Below are 14,810 nucleotides of genomic sequence, written 5' to 3'. Positions count from 1 at the left end.
TCTCCATCCTCCCCACAGGCCATGGGTCCTCACCCAGCACGGACAGTGCAAACCTCCTCTCGGCGCGCCCAGCTATATTCTCAGCCACACAGCTGTAGCCACCAGCGTGGGAGGCCTGAGCCCGGTCCACGTGTAGGCTGTGGTTCTGATTCTGAAGCCATATGCCGAGTTCCATCCTGACAGGCTGACCATCCCTCTCCCACGTCACCACCGGCAGTGGCTTCCCTGTGGCATTGCAGTCCAGGGTGGCATTTCCATCCTGGATCACGGAGACTGTCGTGAGGGGCTCCCAAAGGCCAGTGACCTGAGGAGGAACTGAGGTGAAGAGGAAGCCCATCAGTGAAAGGAGTTAGGGTCACCCGGCATCAGGCACGACCAGTGCTAAGGCCTTGGTGGACGTGGCCTATTAGACCTCTGTTCCTCCTTGCACTACAAGCTGTGTGACCTTGCCTGTCACTTCACCGGAGCCTTTCCATCTCTGTGGCAGAGTGACAACTGCATCCCTGAGCAACCTCTCAGACAGGCTGGGGATCTGAGTGGGCCGCTCTTTGGGGAGACCCAGCCATTCTCGGTCTGTGTAGTTCCAGTCTCAAGGGCTGGAGTTTCTCTAAGTTGCCCATGCTTGCTCTCCAATAGGGACTACAGTGCCCAGTACCTTTCTGGGATTTGTTTTCCAGCACATCTCTTGTGTCATGTAGCTCAGGCTAGCCTTGAATTCACCTTGTGACTAAGGATGACCTTGAACTCCTGATCTCCTGCCTCCCTTCCCAAGTGTTGGGATTATATGCTAGGCAAGCACTCTACCAATTCAGCAGCGACCTCATCCCCAGAGCATGGTTTTCAGAAGGCCAAAATATTTCGTTTCTTTTGTCCCTCATGCGCGTGCGTGCGTGCGTGCGTGTGTGCGTGTGTGTGTTGTATGTAGTATGTTTGCCTATGTGCACGTTCACATGTATGTGCAGATATGCAAGCATGTGGAAGCCTGAGGTCTGCATACAGAATCACCCTCAGTTGTTCCTCCGCCTTATTCACTGAAGCAGGGTCTCTCAAACTCAGAGATTACCAATAGAGCTAGTCTCAGAAGCCAGCTTGCTATGGGGCCCCTGTCTTGTAGACTGCAATGCCCACCTGCCATTTACACAGACTCCGGGGATTCAAACTTTCTCTAGCAGGATTCATATCATCATGCATGGGCCATATAGTGTTTGTGCACACTCATTCCTAAACATTTCAGGGCATGCTTTCTCCTAGGTCACACACGGCCTGCGTCCCCTCCTGTATGCACAACTGGCGAGTTGAGAGTCTAGGTTGGAAGGTCAGGCACGTGTCCAGCCTTGCTGCCCCTTACCTTGTGTGGTCTAGCAGGCATGTGCCCAGCCTTGCTGTCCCTATCACCCCCGTGTGATCTAGGTTTCAGATCCACCCATGCGCCCATTCTCTCCAGCCCTGGCAGGCTCACCCAGAACTTCCAGCTGCTGCTCCTGGCTGCTGGTGCCAGCCACGTTGCTGCATTCACAGGTGTATGTCCCCTCCTGGGCCGACTGGGCCTGTCCCAGGTACAGCAGCCTCCCGACCGCTAATACCTGTTCCTGGCTGTCCCCATCCCCAGGCAGGGGCTGACCTGGGGCAGTGAGAAAAGGGTCCTGGACCAAGGAACTTGAGGTCCTCTCAAAAGGAACAGTGGTCCTCCCAATCACTAGCTCCTCCTCCAGGTGCTCCCATATATGACACCTCCTCCACAGAGCCTTCCCCAGAGTCCCGGCAACCCTCTGAGCTGCCATACTCCTAACTTTGGAGTTCTGAGCATGCCCTGCCCCATCCTACCAGAGGTAAAGCCAAACCCTTCACAATGGCCCCCTGGTTCACTCCTCATTGCTCTGTGGACCACTTCCCCACTATGTCCTTTCTGGCTGACTCTGCTGCAGCCCTATGGACCCCTTTTGTCCCCCAAAACATGCTTGCCTTGTTCCTGCCCCAGGGCCTTGGCACCTACCATGACCTCTGCCTGGAATGTTTCTCTTTGCTCAGTGTCGTCTCTCACCTTGGGTCAAACATCTCAGCCACATAACTTAAAACTCCAAATCCTGGCCACATTCGCCTTTTCCCTTTATAACCTTCTCCCTAAGGCCCAGACTCCCTTCCTAACTTTCTGTTTGTCACCTGCCCAGTCAGGGTTTGGGAAATGGTTTCCTGGCAAAGCAAAGAGACTGGGAAAGCAGCACTCTGTAGCTGGCTGGTTGGGGATTCAAGGGCTGAGAACCTATTCATTCATTGAGGCACTCAGGTACAGGGTGAGGGGTGCTAGGTAAGGGGTGCTGAGTGAGGGGTGCTGGATAGGGGGTACTGAGTGAGGAGGTGCTGGGTGAGGAGGTACTGGGTGAGGCGGTGCTGTGTGAAAGGGTGCTAGGCAAGGGGGTACTGGGTAAGGGGTGCTGAGTGAGGGGGCTGGGCAAGGGGTACTGGGTGAGGGGTACTGCATGAAGGGGTGCTGGTTAAGGGAGTTTTAGGTAAGGGGGTATTGAGTGAGGGGGTGCTGGCTGAGGTGATGCTGGGCAAGGGGGTGCTGGGCAAGGGGGTACTGGATGAGGGGGTTCTGGGTGAGGAGGTACTGCGTGAGGGGGTACTGGGTGAGGGGGTACTGTGTAGTGGGGTACTGGGAGAAGAGCAGTGGGTAAGGGGGTACTAGGTAAGGGGTAGTGGGTAAGAGGGTACTGTGTAATGGGGTACTGGGTGAGGGGTACTGGGTAGGGAAGGGGGTACTAGGTGAGGGGTACTGGGTGAGGGGTAGTGGGTAAGGGGGTACTGGGTGAGGAAGTTCTGGGTGGGGTAGCCATCCTACCGTCTTTCCTCCATGAGATCTTGGGGAAGGGAATGCCTTGGCAGTCACAGGACAGTCTGGCAGTCTGACCCTCAGTCACAGTGAGAGTGTAGGGCTCCTTTGAGGGGAAGGCTGGAGGAACTGGTTCAGAGCAGACAGAAGTTGGGGGTGGTAGGGGCAGGGATAGGTAGGGAGGGTTGTATCCTGGGGCTCAGATAGGGATCCCTTCTCCCGGGGACCTGGAAACCCTCACCCCAGACATGTAAGTTGAAGTGCTTCTCAGAGCGGCCTGCCTGGTTAATGGCCTCACAGGTATAGTGACCTGCGTCCCACACCGCCACTCGGTCCACCTGGCCAGGAGCAAGACAGCGGTCAGTGAGTCAAGCAAAGGCAGCGAGTGTCACCCCTAGACAGACCACAGCCCCCTCCTTCTGCCATGTGACCTCACTGAGCCCTGATCTCCCCGCCTGGAAAGTGAAGCATCTCCCTGCCCGGGGCACCAGGAAGTTTCTAGAAGCCTTTCTGGCTTCTCCACATCATATGCATAGTTCAGGCTGGGCACATGGTGATCCAGTCCTACCCCAGCCCTTCATCCATTCCCACCACCCTCAGAAGGTCCAACAGAGCCAACCGGAGGAGAATGTGGACAGTGAAGGATCTGCCATCTGGGGGTCAGACCCTGACCTGGGGTTCATGAGGCTGCACCGTGGCTTTGGAGAATGAAGGGAAAGAAGAGGAAATAAATGGGTGGTGCTTGGAGACAGGAATGGTAATATCACAAGACGGAGATGGGCAGGGGAGGTTGGGACAGTCAGCATATGCTGGGGTCCTGAGGGAGACTCTGATGGCTCTGTCTCCCGGTGGGTGATCATTGGTCACAGTGAGCCTAACAATGCTCACAGGGACCTGGGATACCCATAAGTCCACCCTGCCCTGCTCGTTCGGCTTCTCCGGGCAGCGGGCTGCACAGCGGCACACCTCCAGCAAGGCCTTGTCTGCAGAGAGGCGGATGCCAGGGTGAGGCTCCAAGGGTCTCCCATCCTTCTGCCATCTCAGCACGGGTGGCGGCACGGCATGGCTCCGGCACTCCAGAGCCACTGACTCATTTACCACCACGGATATGTTCAGCTCTTCTCCGAGGATGCTGGGGGGCACTGTGGGTGCAGACGGGGAAGGGACCCCTGTTAGTAATGGGACACCAGGAGAGGCCACAGCTGAGTTGGCCTAGCCAATTCCTACAGCCAGGAGCAAACTCCAGGGGAAGAGAGTTACATCCAGCCTACCCTGGCCACCTCAGTCCTGCTGTGTGGGCTTGGTGACAAGGTTAGCTGCTGAGCCCTACCCCTGTCAGCTTGGGAACCAGAAAACACTGGGCTTCCCTCCTGACTGTGCATACTGCCCCAACACTGTGGCTTCATGCTTCTTCTCTAGCCACAGAGCTCCTGGACATGCGTGGCCATTTGCCTGCCACCTGCCCACCCACGGGGATGCTCACGCCCCAGGACAGGTCTCTAGGGTCTACTAGCAACCACAGGGTCAAGTGGTAACTCCCGTCTTCTCCATCTTCACCCTAGCTGACCCAGGGCACATGGCCGCCCCAGTTCTGCTTCTTGGAATGGCTGACCTTTAGCAATGCTCACCCCGCACACCCCGTCCCAGGCTAGAGACTCACTGTGAACTTGCAGGACAATGTCCCGGCGATCCTCACCCACAGCACTCACTGCTACGCAGGAGTAGCCGCCCGCATCGGAGGCACGGGCGCTGGCCACTGTGAGGACTTGGCCTCCGGGGAAGACCTGTACCCCAGAGGCAAGGCCACATTAAACACAGCTCTTACTACAGGGATGGTACCTGCCTTCCCAAGCCAGCCCTCATTCCACATCTATATGGATCCTGTTCCAGACCCCCTAGAGGTCCCCAAGGTAGGAGAGTCACAAGCTGTACCCCTGACTCAAGGACCCCTGCTGGCTGCTGGCAGTTTTATCTGATTCTAAGAGAGTCACCTGGAGCCATTCTGCCCACCACAACACCACGAGAAGCCAAGGAGCCCTTCAGAGGTTATTAAATCTAGTGGGCCACATATATAAAACATGATCAGGGTTGGTGTGAAAAGGGATGCATAGAATGTCTTAGGTGTGACTTTTTAATATTAGTCACATGACAAAAGGAACATGTTTTAAAAGATTTATTTATATCATGTATATGAGTACACTGTAGCTATCTTCAGACACACCAGAAGAGGGCATCAGATCCCATTACAGATGGTTGTGAGCCACCATGTGGTTGCTGGGAATTGAACTCAGAACCTCTGGAAGAGCAGATAGTGCTCTTAACCACTGAGCCATCTCTCCAGCCCCGGAACATTTTTTTTTTGATATTGGACTTGATAACATTAAAATTGCTTTGCCTTGGCTGTACCCAGAATGATACACCTTTAATGCCAGCACTTGGGAAGCAGAGACCGATCGATCTCTGCGAGTCGAAGCCAGCCTGGTCTACCTCTTGCAGAATGAGTTCCAGGATGGCCAGGGTTACACAGTGAGACCCCGTCTCCGAACAAAACAAAAATTGGTTTGCTTTGGTTTTGTTTTTGGTTTTTGAGGAGGTCACACATAGTCCGGGATGATCTCAAACTTGCCATGTAGCTGAGAATAACCTTGAGCCTCTTGCTTTACCTCCTGAGTACTGTGTGCCTCCATGAATGCCAGCGTGCCTACGTTTTGCAGCTCTGGGGATGGAAGCCAGGGTGTCATGCACTCTGGGCAAGGGCTCGATCAACTACTACATCGTCAGCCCCCTTCGTTACTTCTTTATGAGGGAGGGGTGAGACAGGTCTCACTATGTAGACCACACTGGCCTAGAACTCACTATCAGCCTACCCTTGAAGTCACGGCGATCCTCCTGCCTCAGTTTCCTGAGTGCTGGGGGTTTGGGCATGCACCATCACAGATAGCTTCCTTTCCCCTCATTTCAATGTGCTGACAAATCACTCTAGGCTACATATTTGGCTGGCATTGGTGGCATGCAGTGTATTTCAGTGGGTAGGGAGGTCCTGTCTCTCCCTTACCCTAGACTTCCAGGCCTGCTGCCAGTCCCTACAGGAGGTGGCTCAGAGACCACCCAATGCTACTAACCTTGAGGCCAGGGGTTCCTTCAGGGGACACAGGGTTCCCATCCTTCAGCCATAGCAGCATGGGGCTGGGGGTGCCAGTGGCATTACAGGTCAGGCGGAAGGGTGTGCCAAGTACTACTGGGCCTGGTAGGCTGGGTGGCAGGGTGATTCGGGGTGGCACTGCAAAGAGGGGTGATGGGAAATGGAACTGAGTTGAGCCCCACCGAATGTGACATTGTCTAGGGTACCCTTAGGAGCACAAGTCACAAACAAAAGCATGGGCGTGGCATCGCCACCCAGGCATCGTGTCAACACACCAAAGGCTTCTAAGGACTGAAGGTGAGAGAGGGGGGTCACCTGGCCAGGGCTAATCAGCTTGAACATGTCAGACATCACACTTGAGCTCAGGTCTTGGGGATTATGGGGACATTATGGGGACCAAGAGCGGAGTGTCCTCTTGACTCAGGTCTCAGATGCAACACTGACATCCTGGGGAAACCACAGCCAAAAGATCTCACGGTAACCAGGAGAACAAAAGCTATTTTCTCTCACAGTTCAAGCTGTCTAGCTCCAGATGGCTGCCGACATCATCCAGGGCCCTGAGTTTGTTTGAGCCAGGCTTGCCTGCCCAGTGTTGGGCAATGTTGGCCTCCATTCGTGCCATGAGTATTACTGTCCTCACCAGAGCAGTTATGACTTTTTTTTTTTTTTTTTTTTTTTTTGGAGCTGGGGACGGAACCCAGGGCCTTGCGCTTCCTAGGTAAGCGCTCTACCACTGAGCTAAATCCCCAGCCCCCAGTTATGACTTTTTGTTTGAGATCCTCACAAGACTGAGTCTGTTGTTGAAGGAGAAGGTGGGGAGGGCTACTTCCTCTTCTCCAGTTGTACATGATATCCGGGAGTGCTAGAGGGTGCTACAGGTACTACAGGAGGATTAACAGAAGGGGACTCTCTATCCACAGAGCCTTTGAGGGGCTGAGATGGGGCTTTTTGACAATGTTCTTGCTTGGGGTTCATCCATACTCCTATAAGAAAACCCTCACCCATACTTCTTCTGTAAGGAAGCCCCATAAACCCATTGGTTCCCCAAGCTGGAATTGTGCCTTTGGTCTACTACTGGGGCCCTAGGTGGGATGTGTTAACATTTGTTCACATGGCGTTGGGAAAGTCACATGCAGTCTCTGTTCAGTTTCTCGTGTTTCCTATGTCTCTGTAGCTCAGATGGGGGAATAGATCAAAGACAAGATGGATGGGCACAGGATTGGATGGATGGACTGTGGATCAGTGATGGATGGGCAGATATTTGTGTCATAGATGGGAGGCTGGATGGTTGGGTAACCGACGGACAGTTTAGAATATATCACTGGTTGGATCAATGGATGTGCAATCATTGTTTATATGAATGGGTGAAAGGCTGGCTTGCTGGGTGGTGAATGGGTGGGTGATGAATGGATGGATAGTTGGGTGAATGGTGGCTCAGTGGGTGGATGGATCAATTGGCGGGCAGATCGATGGGTGGGTGGTGGAGGGTAGATAGTAAGTGGATGGCTGGATGGAAATGTAGATGGTAGATATATGGTGAACAGATGGATGCATGGGTGGGTGGTGAGTGAATGACAAGAAAGGTGTGCGATAGCAAACAGGCAGATGGACGGATGTATAGATGGGGAATGGATGGATAAACTGACAAACAAGTGGACAAGAGACAGAAGGCTGGACACACAGGAAGAAAACAAGCATTTCGGAAAGGCCCTATGGTCTTAGGCACTCACCATTGACCCGTAAGCCATACTGCAGCGCTGCACTGCCCACCACATTGGTCGCCACACAGCGGTAGCTCCCTGCATCAGAGAGCTGGGCTCGCTCAATGTGAAGAACTCTTCTGTCAGTTGACACTATCAGGTGTCTCTGGGTAGAGATGGGCTGGCGACCCTTGAACCAGGAGATGTCTGGGAGAGAAAAGACACATGCAAGGATCCTATCAGCGATTGACTGTTGGCTGTAGGGGTATTCCGAGAAGCTCGCAGAGTGAGCATGGGCTTCTTCTCGTACTAGAGACAACCAACATTCTTAGGAGGAGCAGAGAGAACAGAACAGCTACAGCACAGGAGATAAGACCAGAGGCTAAGAGGAAGCTCCAAGGTGGGGCTAGTGAGCCAAGGCCAGCTAGTCAAAGCCAGCCAAGCCTCTTTCCCCACAGCCACCTTCACCCAGGAGTGTGTAGAGAAAGTCACCCTGGGCAACAGCCTCAGAGGCAAGGATGGAGCGCTGTGTCTTGGGCTTCCTGTCTTCAGTCAGTGCCCATTCCCTCCCTAGGGCTCTACAGGAGGTAAGTGCTTCCTGGTCTCATCCACCCAAGGCAAGTGACTGTCTTTGCTCCTGAGGGGACAGGTATTGGGCCTCCCCTCTGGAACATGGGTAAGTCCCACCCTAGCCTGGATGTGGACACTTGTATGATTCACCCAGGTGCCCTAGCCTTTTCCTTCAACTAGTCTGGAGAAGCCCAGATGAAGGGGATTCTAGACCTTAACCACAGCCTGGACCAGCCCTAGGAATGCTAGAACCTCTAAAAGACCTCTTATAGACTTGTTCCTGACCTGCATACAAAATTCTGGGTGCTTGCAGAATTGGGACTGGCTAGGGGGACGTCTGGCCAAGAAGATGAGTCTTACCTGGAGGGGGCACACCCGAAGCCAGACACTCCAAGGTCACTGAGGCATTCTCCAGAACTGCCTTGTTGACTGGTCCTGGTTCAATGTTGGGGGGAACTAAGGGGTTACAAAGAGAGACCCCTCTTGGTGGATGTGGGCTCTGGGCAGTTATAATCCCAGCCACCCTCTGCCTTTTCTGGCTTCTCTTAAAGGGTTCTGGTGACAAGGCTCACATACTTGGAGTGGGGAGCCCTTAGGAAAGCCCCAAATCACAGCAGAGCCTATGAGACCTCCCCAGAGGTCACACAGGGTTCCCAAACCCCAGCCCCCAGTCCTGGGGAGGATCAAAGCTGGCTCAGTAGGAGCCGGAATCCCAAGTAGCCCTTGAGTAGCCAGGCAGGGTTTGTCCACACTGTCAGGGACACGTGTGAACCCCAAAACATGAATCTAGCCAGCAAGGAAGCCATTGGCATAGGTAAGGTGACCGCTGAAAACCTTTGCAAGGGTCTGGACTTTTGTGGTTTCCTTTCATCCCTAGACCCTTGACTCCCAGATCTCCCACTGGCATCTGGGATGCTTCACCTAATACTTCATCTCAGCATCGTCCACCCTTTGCAAAGTTAAGCATACAGTTGTGAATCTAAAACTTCCACTTCCAGTCCCAAGGATCCTTGAGGTGTCACCAGTCACCCCAGGCTTTGGACCCCGTTGAGCTGCGGTCCTCACCCAGAACTTTTAGTGTAACATCCTTCTTGCTCTCCCCTGCCAGGTTGGTGGCTGAACACGTGTAGACACCTTCATCTCTCAGGTCTGCCTTCTCGATCTGGGAGAGAGGGTGTGGGAATGAGAGGAAGCCACAAAGTCCAGGACCAGGCCACAGTCGGAGAGAGGACAGAGCGGGGGGATGGCCCCCACAGGCAGGTGCAAACATGCAAATGAGCTCTCTTCTCCATGATATCATCTCTGACTTTTCCCTCTGGTGGCTAAGCTTCAATGGCCTGGACCAGGCTAAGGGTCCCCTCCATTCCCCAGGCATAGCACCCAAGTACCTATTCAGAGTGCACACACAGAGAGGGCTCGGTTGTCCCACCTTTCTGTAAAGACTCTGCTCAAGGGCTCCAGGACCTCTACAGCCAGCCCTGGTTCTCTAACTGTACCTGAAGGTTGCCCCCTGAGGTTGCCACGGCCACGCCATCTTTCCACCAGCGAAGGCTTGGGGTGGGCACTCCAGTACCTGTACACTGCAGGGTTACAGGCTGCAGGAAAGGGGCTGTGAGATTCTCACCGCCGATGATGTTCACTGAAGGAAGTTCTGCGCAGGAGAGATGGAGAGAGCCTGAGTCAGTCTCAGGGGGCCTGTGGTAGGTATCCAGTAATCCCCTAAATGGCTAGACATGAAGGAGTGGCTTTGAAGGCCTGGCCAAAGAATGGTTCTAGAATCCTTGCTCCTCAAACACCTGGATAATGGAAGGAACTTCAGACTGAGAGCCAACAGAATAGTGCATTCCCTTTGAAAGTTCTCCAATCCACAGATCCAATGATCTACCCACACATCCATCCATCCATCCATCCATCCATCCATTCATGTAACCATCCATCCATCTACCCATCTATTCACTTATCCAGCAATCCATCCACCCATGCATTCACTTATTCATTCATTCATTTATTCATCCATCCACCCATCCACTTACTTACCTATTTATTCATCTATCTATATCTATCATCTATCCATCTATCCATCTATCCATCCATCCATCTATCCATCTATCCATCCATCCATCCATCCATCCATCCATCCATCCATCCACCTACCTACCTACCTACCTACCTACCTACCTACCTACCTAAACATCCATTCATATGCCCATCCATCTACTCATCCATTCATCTACCTGTTCATTCATCCATCTACCTACTCACCCACTCATCCCCTTAGCCCATGCATTTGCTAACTAAACTATTCATCCATCCATCCATCCATCCATCCATCCATCCATCCATCCATCCATCCATCCATCCATCTTGGTACCCACCTAATTGCCTACCCATACATCCAATCAACTCTCCACCAGTCACCCTATCCATATGTGCCCCTAAGAGTGCCAAGTGTCTATTCTAGAACCAGAACTACTGCAGGCCCAGATAAAAGAAAGGTGATCACCATGCCCTTTGTGGGGAGTCACAAAGCTGGCACAGAGGACAGTTACACAAGCCGCTCCAGAGAAGTGGAGTGGCAGGGACTGAGAGAATGAACAGTGAGGATGACAGACATGGTGAAATCAAGAAGCCTTCCTGGAAGAAAGGGCAGACCTAAAAATCTGGGAGGAGCTAGGCAAACCCAGAGGTTGGACAGTGGGTGCTTATTAACTAAAGATGTGAATGACGTTAGATGAGACTGAGCAGAAACAGGAGGCGAAGTCCCCAGGCAGCCTGACAGGACAAATGGGGAGTATGATGACCAGCCATGACAAGCCTCTCCCACCCACATGTCTTTGGAAGTCCAGGCTAGACGTCCCATGTCATTCCCAGGTCTGCCATGGCCTCCAGCTCCGCTAGCCCCATCATTTCAGATTGTTCCAGAACCACAGATGCCTGCTTACCATGCACAGAGACCTCCACCTCAGCCCCGGCTGTTCCTGCCTCATTGGTGGCCTGGCAGGAGAAGAGGCCCGAGTGGTTCAGCTCCACCTGGCTGATGTGCAGTTTGGTTCCCTGTGAGGCCAGCTGCACCCCAGCCAGCTCCTCGGCTGGGCGGCCATTTTGTAGCCATCTGAGGTGGATGGAGAGGGGGTCAGGTCACCCTGAAGCCTCTCTTCCGTGGTTTAATGCCATGCTCACACTCCTAGGAGCAGGAATGGCTCACACACACATCTCCTTCCTCACATACAACCCTGTCCAGTTCCATACATACTGGATGGTGGGCACCGGGGAGCCTGATGCCTGGCAGGGAAGATCCAGAGACTGTCCCACGATGGCAGTCACCTGGCCCACACCTTCAGCCACCAGCAGCTGTGGGGGCACTGTGGGCAGGACATGCTGCTGGCTGGAGCTCATCCTAGCCTTCAGTGATGCCGGGGCCCCAGTTTTACCCCAGCCTTCTAGTCTCCCCTCAAATGTACCCAGGAGGTCTTCCAGGGCCACTAAAGAATATGAGAGAGGCCTCTATGGCCTTTCTCCCCAGAGCCCATTTATTTCATGTCTCAGAGCCTGGAGTCCTGTCTGCTTTGTAGTCTTCTGTCTTATGTCACGGGGGCCACATACGGTCTAAGTGTCAGCTAAACAAAACTCATACCCACTCCAGCTTTGGGTCTGAGATGCTACATGGAAAGCAGAATCTTTCCTGGATGTGTTGGTCCAGGGCCGTGGGCGGGAGTGGGGGATCAACCTCACCTCTCCCTCCATGCGTCCCCAACCCAGGCCTCACTACTCATCTGTGGTATACAGGAAAAGGGAACACATGGCTTCCCTGCCACCATCCACCTCCTCTGGGGCTAGGCATGGAATGGGCATGGGAGAAGACCCACCCACTGCTGGCTCACCTTGCACCTCCACCGAGTACTGCAGTACGGCCTCTCCAGCGGGGCTGCTGGCCACACAGCTGTAGAGGCCACCGGACGCCTCTCCTGGGTTCTCCAGCTGCAGGGCACCTCCTGCCTCCAGCCACGTCCCATTGCTATCCACCACTGGCAGCCCTTCATGCTGCCAGGAGAGGGTAGGGGGTGGATGGCCTCTGGCCACACACTCCAGTGCCACGGGTCTCCCAGCCACAGCCTGCACCAGGTATGGCCCTCCAACAGCACCCTCAATGGTAGGTGGAACTAGGGAAGAGGCAAGGCCATCTCAGGCACCAAAGGGTTGAAGCTCTACTCCCTACCCTCATTCTATTAGGTAAACCTTGCTCAGACACGGTCTCTCTCTCCCAGCAAGCCTCTCTCAGACTCTTGCTAGAAGAGCCTCATCTCGCTGCCAACCCTTGCTTGTATCTCTTCTGCGTTCACTACCACCCAGAAAGCTTATTCCCAGGAGGATTCCAGCCTGTCGATTGAACAAACTGATGGGTCTCCAGGACTCTAGACTAGGCTGCCATCCCTGGAAGTCTCCTTACAGTAGATCTGAGACAATACAGTATGATCTTGGGGACTCTTGATGTTTGAAGAGTGATCAGAGCTCACTGCGGCCTGATGTGTGTGGGGGTGGGGGTGAGGGGCAGGTCCCTCAGGCCCTGAGATGTGGAGCTGATAGAATTACCACTGGAGGACCCCGTACAGTCATGAGCTTGGACTCAAGATGCTTCAAACCTTGTTAGGACCCTAAGGCTCTTGGAGAAGGTACTGGACATGCACGTTTCATTCTACTCCAGAGGGTGACAGAGACTCCTGGGAGTTCCTGGTGGCAGGTGGTGTGGTGTGCCCCACCCTTTCCACAGCTCACCACCTCCAGACTCCAGCACCCAAGCCCTTTGCTGACTCCTTGGCAGAGGTCAAATGACTCCTCTAGACTCCCAGGCTGTCCCCCAACTCCCCAGAGCACCCTGCTCTGCCTGACCCAGGCCTACTCTCAGTCTTTCTCAAGAGTGCTACCCAATTTTTCTGAGTCTACCCTTCAGGGTTGCCAATTCACAGATATCTTCCCCTCGTAGGGAGGGGGCAGAGCTCATGTGTCCTTGAGGTATGAATCGGGCAAGCTTCTCCATCCCATGGGGACACACAAGGCCAGATCCTTTGAGTAGCATCAGTCACAGGCCACAGGGCTCTAAGTCCTAAGCTACACAGAGTTAAATGAGGGATCTCTGCCTCCTTGGGAAGTTTTGTGGGGGCTCTCACAGTCCTCAGGAGGAGCTGGACTCTGCATGGACTCCCACCTAGGTCCTGCCTGCAGCCCAGTGTCCTCATTTGCATAGGGAAGGTAGGGAGTTGAAGTGAACCCTGTCCTTAAGTCACCCTATTTGGTTTGATCACCCCAAGTGGCCACCCCTCACTGACCTTCAGAGACAGTCAGAGGTCACCTCAATTGTCTATACCAGCTGCCCACTGCTGCAACCCTCTGGCCGCTCACCATAAACCTCCAGATTGGTGGATTTCTTGGTGATCCCTGCAGAGTTGCTGGCCTGGCAGGTATAGAGGCCAGCATCGGAGTGCTGGGCCTTCCCCAGCTGGAGCTGCCGGCCACCCTTGCTGTAAATCACTTCTGAGCTGGGGGCCAGTAGGGTCCCATCTTTGTACCAGGTGATGTCAGGAGCTGGCATTCCTCGGGCCTCACACAGGAGCTGTGCTGTGTGGCCCTCCAGGACAGTCACCTCACCTGTCTCATTAGAGCCCCAGATGGTGGGAGGTGCTGGAGACAGAGAGGGACACGAGGGTGGTCACAGACTGATTGAGTTGGTGGCTGACATCCCCTGAGTAGCATGCACACACCCCAGGCTTCTATCATAGGGGCTGGCAGGCATGAAGGACGAGGGAGGGATGTGGGGACACAAATGGAAGAGGCCAGCTCAGGGACATGCTTATGTGGGGAGCAAGCCCAGTCACTATGGGTAAGGATGGTACAGAAGGGGAGAGGGGCCGCAGGCTTGAGCTCTGGAGCCCACAAGGCCTCTAACTCACTGTATGACCTGGGGTAAGTCCTTTCCCCTCTCTGGGCCTCGGGGTCCCCATCTGTGAAGGAACTTGATCAGGGATTCCCCTAGGGCGGGGCACTCACAGCTGGTACCCAGGATGATGGCTGAGTTACACGGGTAGAGTACAACATCACTCTGCTTCCCAGAACCATGCCCTCCTAACTCTCTTGTCCCCGATGGCCATTAGGAAAGGCTCCCACTGAGGCCACTGTGTCACCAACCTGTCTGCCCCTTTGTACTCAACATTTGGTTTAAAGTTTATTTTGTTTGTTTGGATATGGGGATCTGGAAATATAGCCTGTGGGGTGTGTGTGTGTGTGTGTGTGTGTGTGTGTGTGTGTGTGTGTTCAAATGGGTGTGAATGTGGGTGCACACACACACACACACACACAAAGGTCAAAGGTTGATATTTGGTGTCTTCCTCTATTAGACTCTTCCCCTTACTTTTTGTGACATTGGCTCTGGAACCCATCAGCTCAGCTAGGCTAGCTGGCCAGAGAGCCCCAAGAGTCTACTTGTCTCAGCCTTGACAGTGCTGGTGACTCTCTAGGTGAGGTGACCATCTCAGAGGGCCACACAGCGCAGGCATGTGGCCACGGGAGTTCTGGG

General features: G+C 53.9%; 1 protein-coding gene across 2 annotated transcripts in view; it reads right to left on the bottom strand.

Annotated features, from left to right (window-relative positions):
• Hmcn2 (hemicentin 2) overlaps positions 1–14,810 on the bottom strand; it is a 149,299-nt gene that overhangs the window by 61,796 nt on the left and 72,693 nt on the right. For both annotated transcript variants that reach the window (XR_015684241.1, XM_087655099.1), the window contains exons 31-45: positions 13,640–13,918; positions 12,124–12,402; positions 11,496–11,604; positions 11,185–11,354; positions 9,739–9,893; positions 9,308–9,404; positions 8,603–8,698; positions 7,703–7,879; positions 5,953–6,110; positions 4,491–4,614; positions 3,797–3,972; positions 3,072–3,168; positions 2,840–2,959; positions 1,460–1,621; positions 34–315 (exon numbers count right to left, since the gene is read on the bottom strand). Coding sequence is in view for 1 of the 2 variants with exons in the window: in XM_087655099.1 (XP_087511225.1) it covers positions 34–315; positions 1,460–1,621; positions 2,840–2,959; positions 3,072–3,168; positions 3,797–3,972; positions 4,491–4,614; positions 5,953–6,110; positions 7,703–7,879; positions 8,603–8,698; positions 9,308–9,404; positions 9,739–9,893; positions 11,185–11,354; positions 11,496–11,604; positions 12,124–12,402; positions 13,640–13,918 (2,481 nt within the window). In the remaining variant the exon portion in view is untranslated. The remainder of the gene's footprint in view (positions 1–33; positions 316–1,459; positions 1,622–2,839; positions 2,960–3,071; positions 3,169–3,796; positions 3,973–4,490; positions 4,615–5,952; positions 6,111–7,702; positions 7,880–8,602; positions 8,699–9,307; positions 9,405–9,738; positions 9,894–11,184; positions 11,355–11,495; positions 11,605–12,123; positions 12,403–13,639; positions 13,919–14,810) is intronic.

This window comes from Rattus norvegicus, chromosome 3 (assembly GCF_021556685.1).
Source record: "Rattus norvegicus strain SHRSP/BbbUtx chromosome 3, alternate assembly SHRSP_T2T, whole genome shotgun sequence".
Lineage (NCBI taxonomy): Eukaryota > Metazoa > Chordata > Mammalia > Rodentia > Muridae > Rattus > Rattus norvegicus.
Note: the sequence above shows the minus strand (reverse complement) of the source record. Positions and strands in the feature narration are given on the sequence as shown.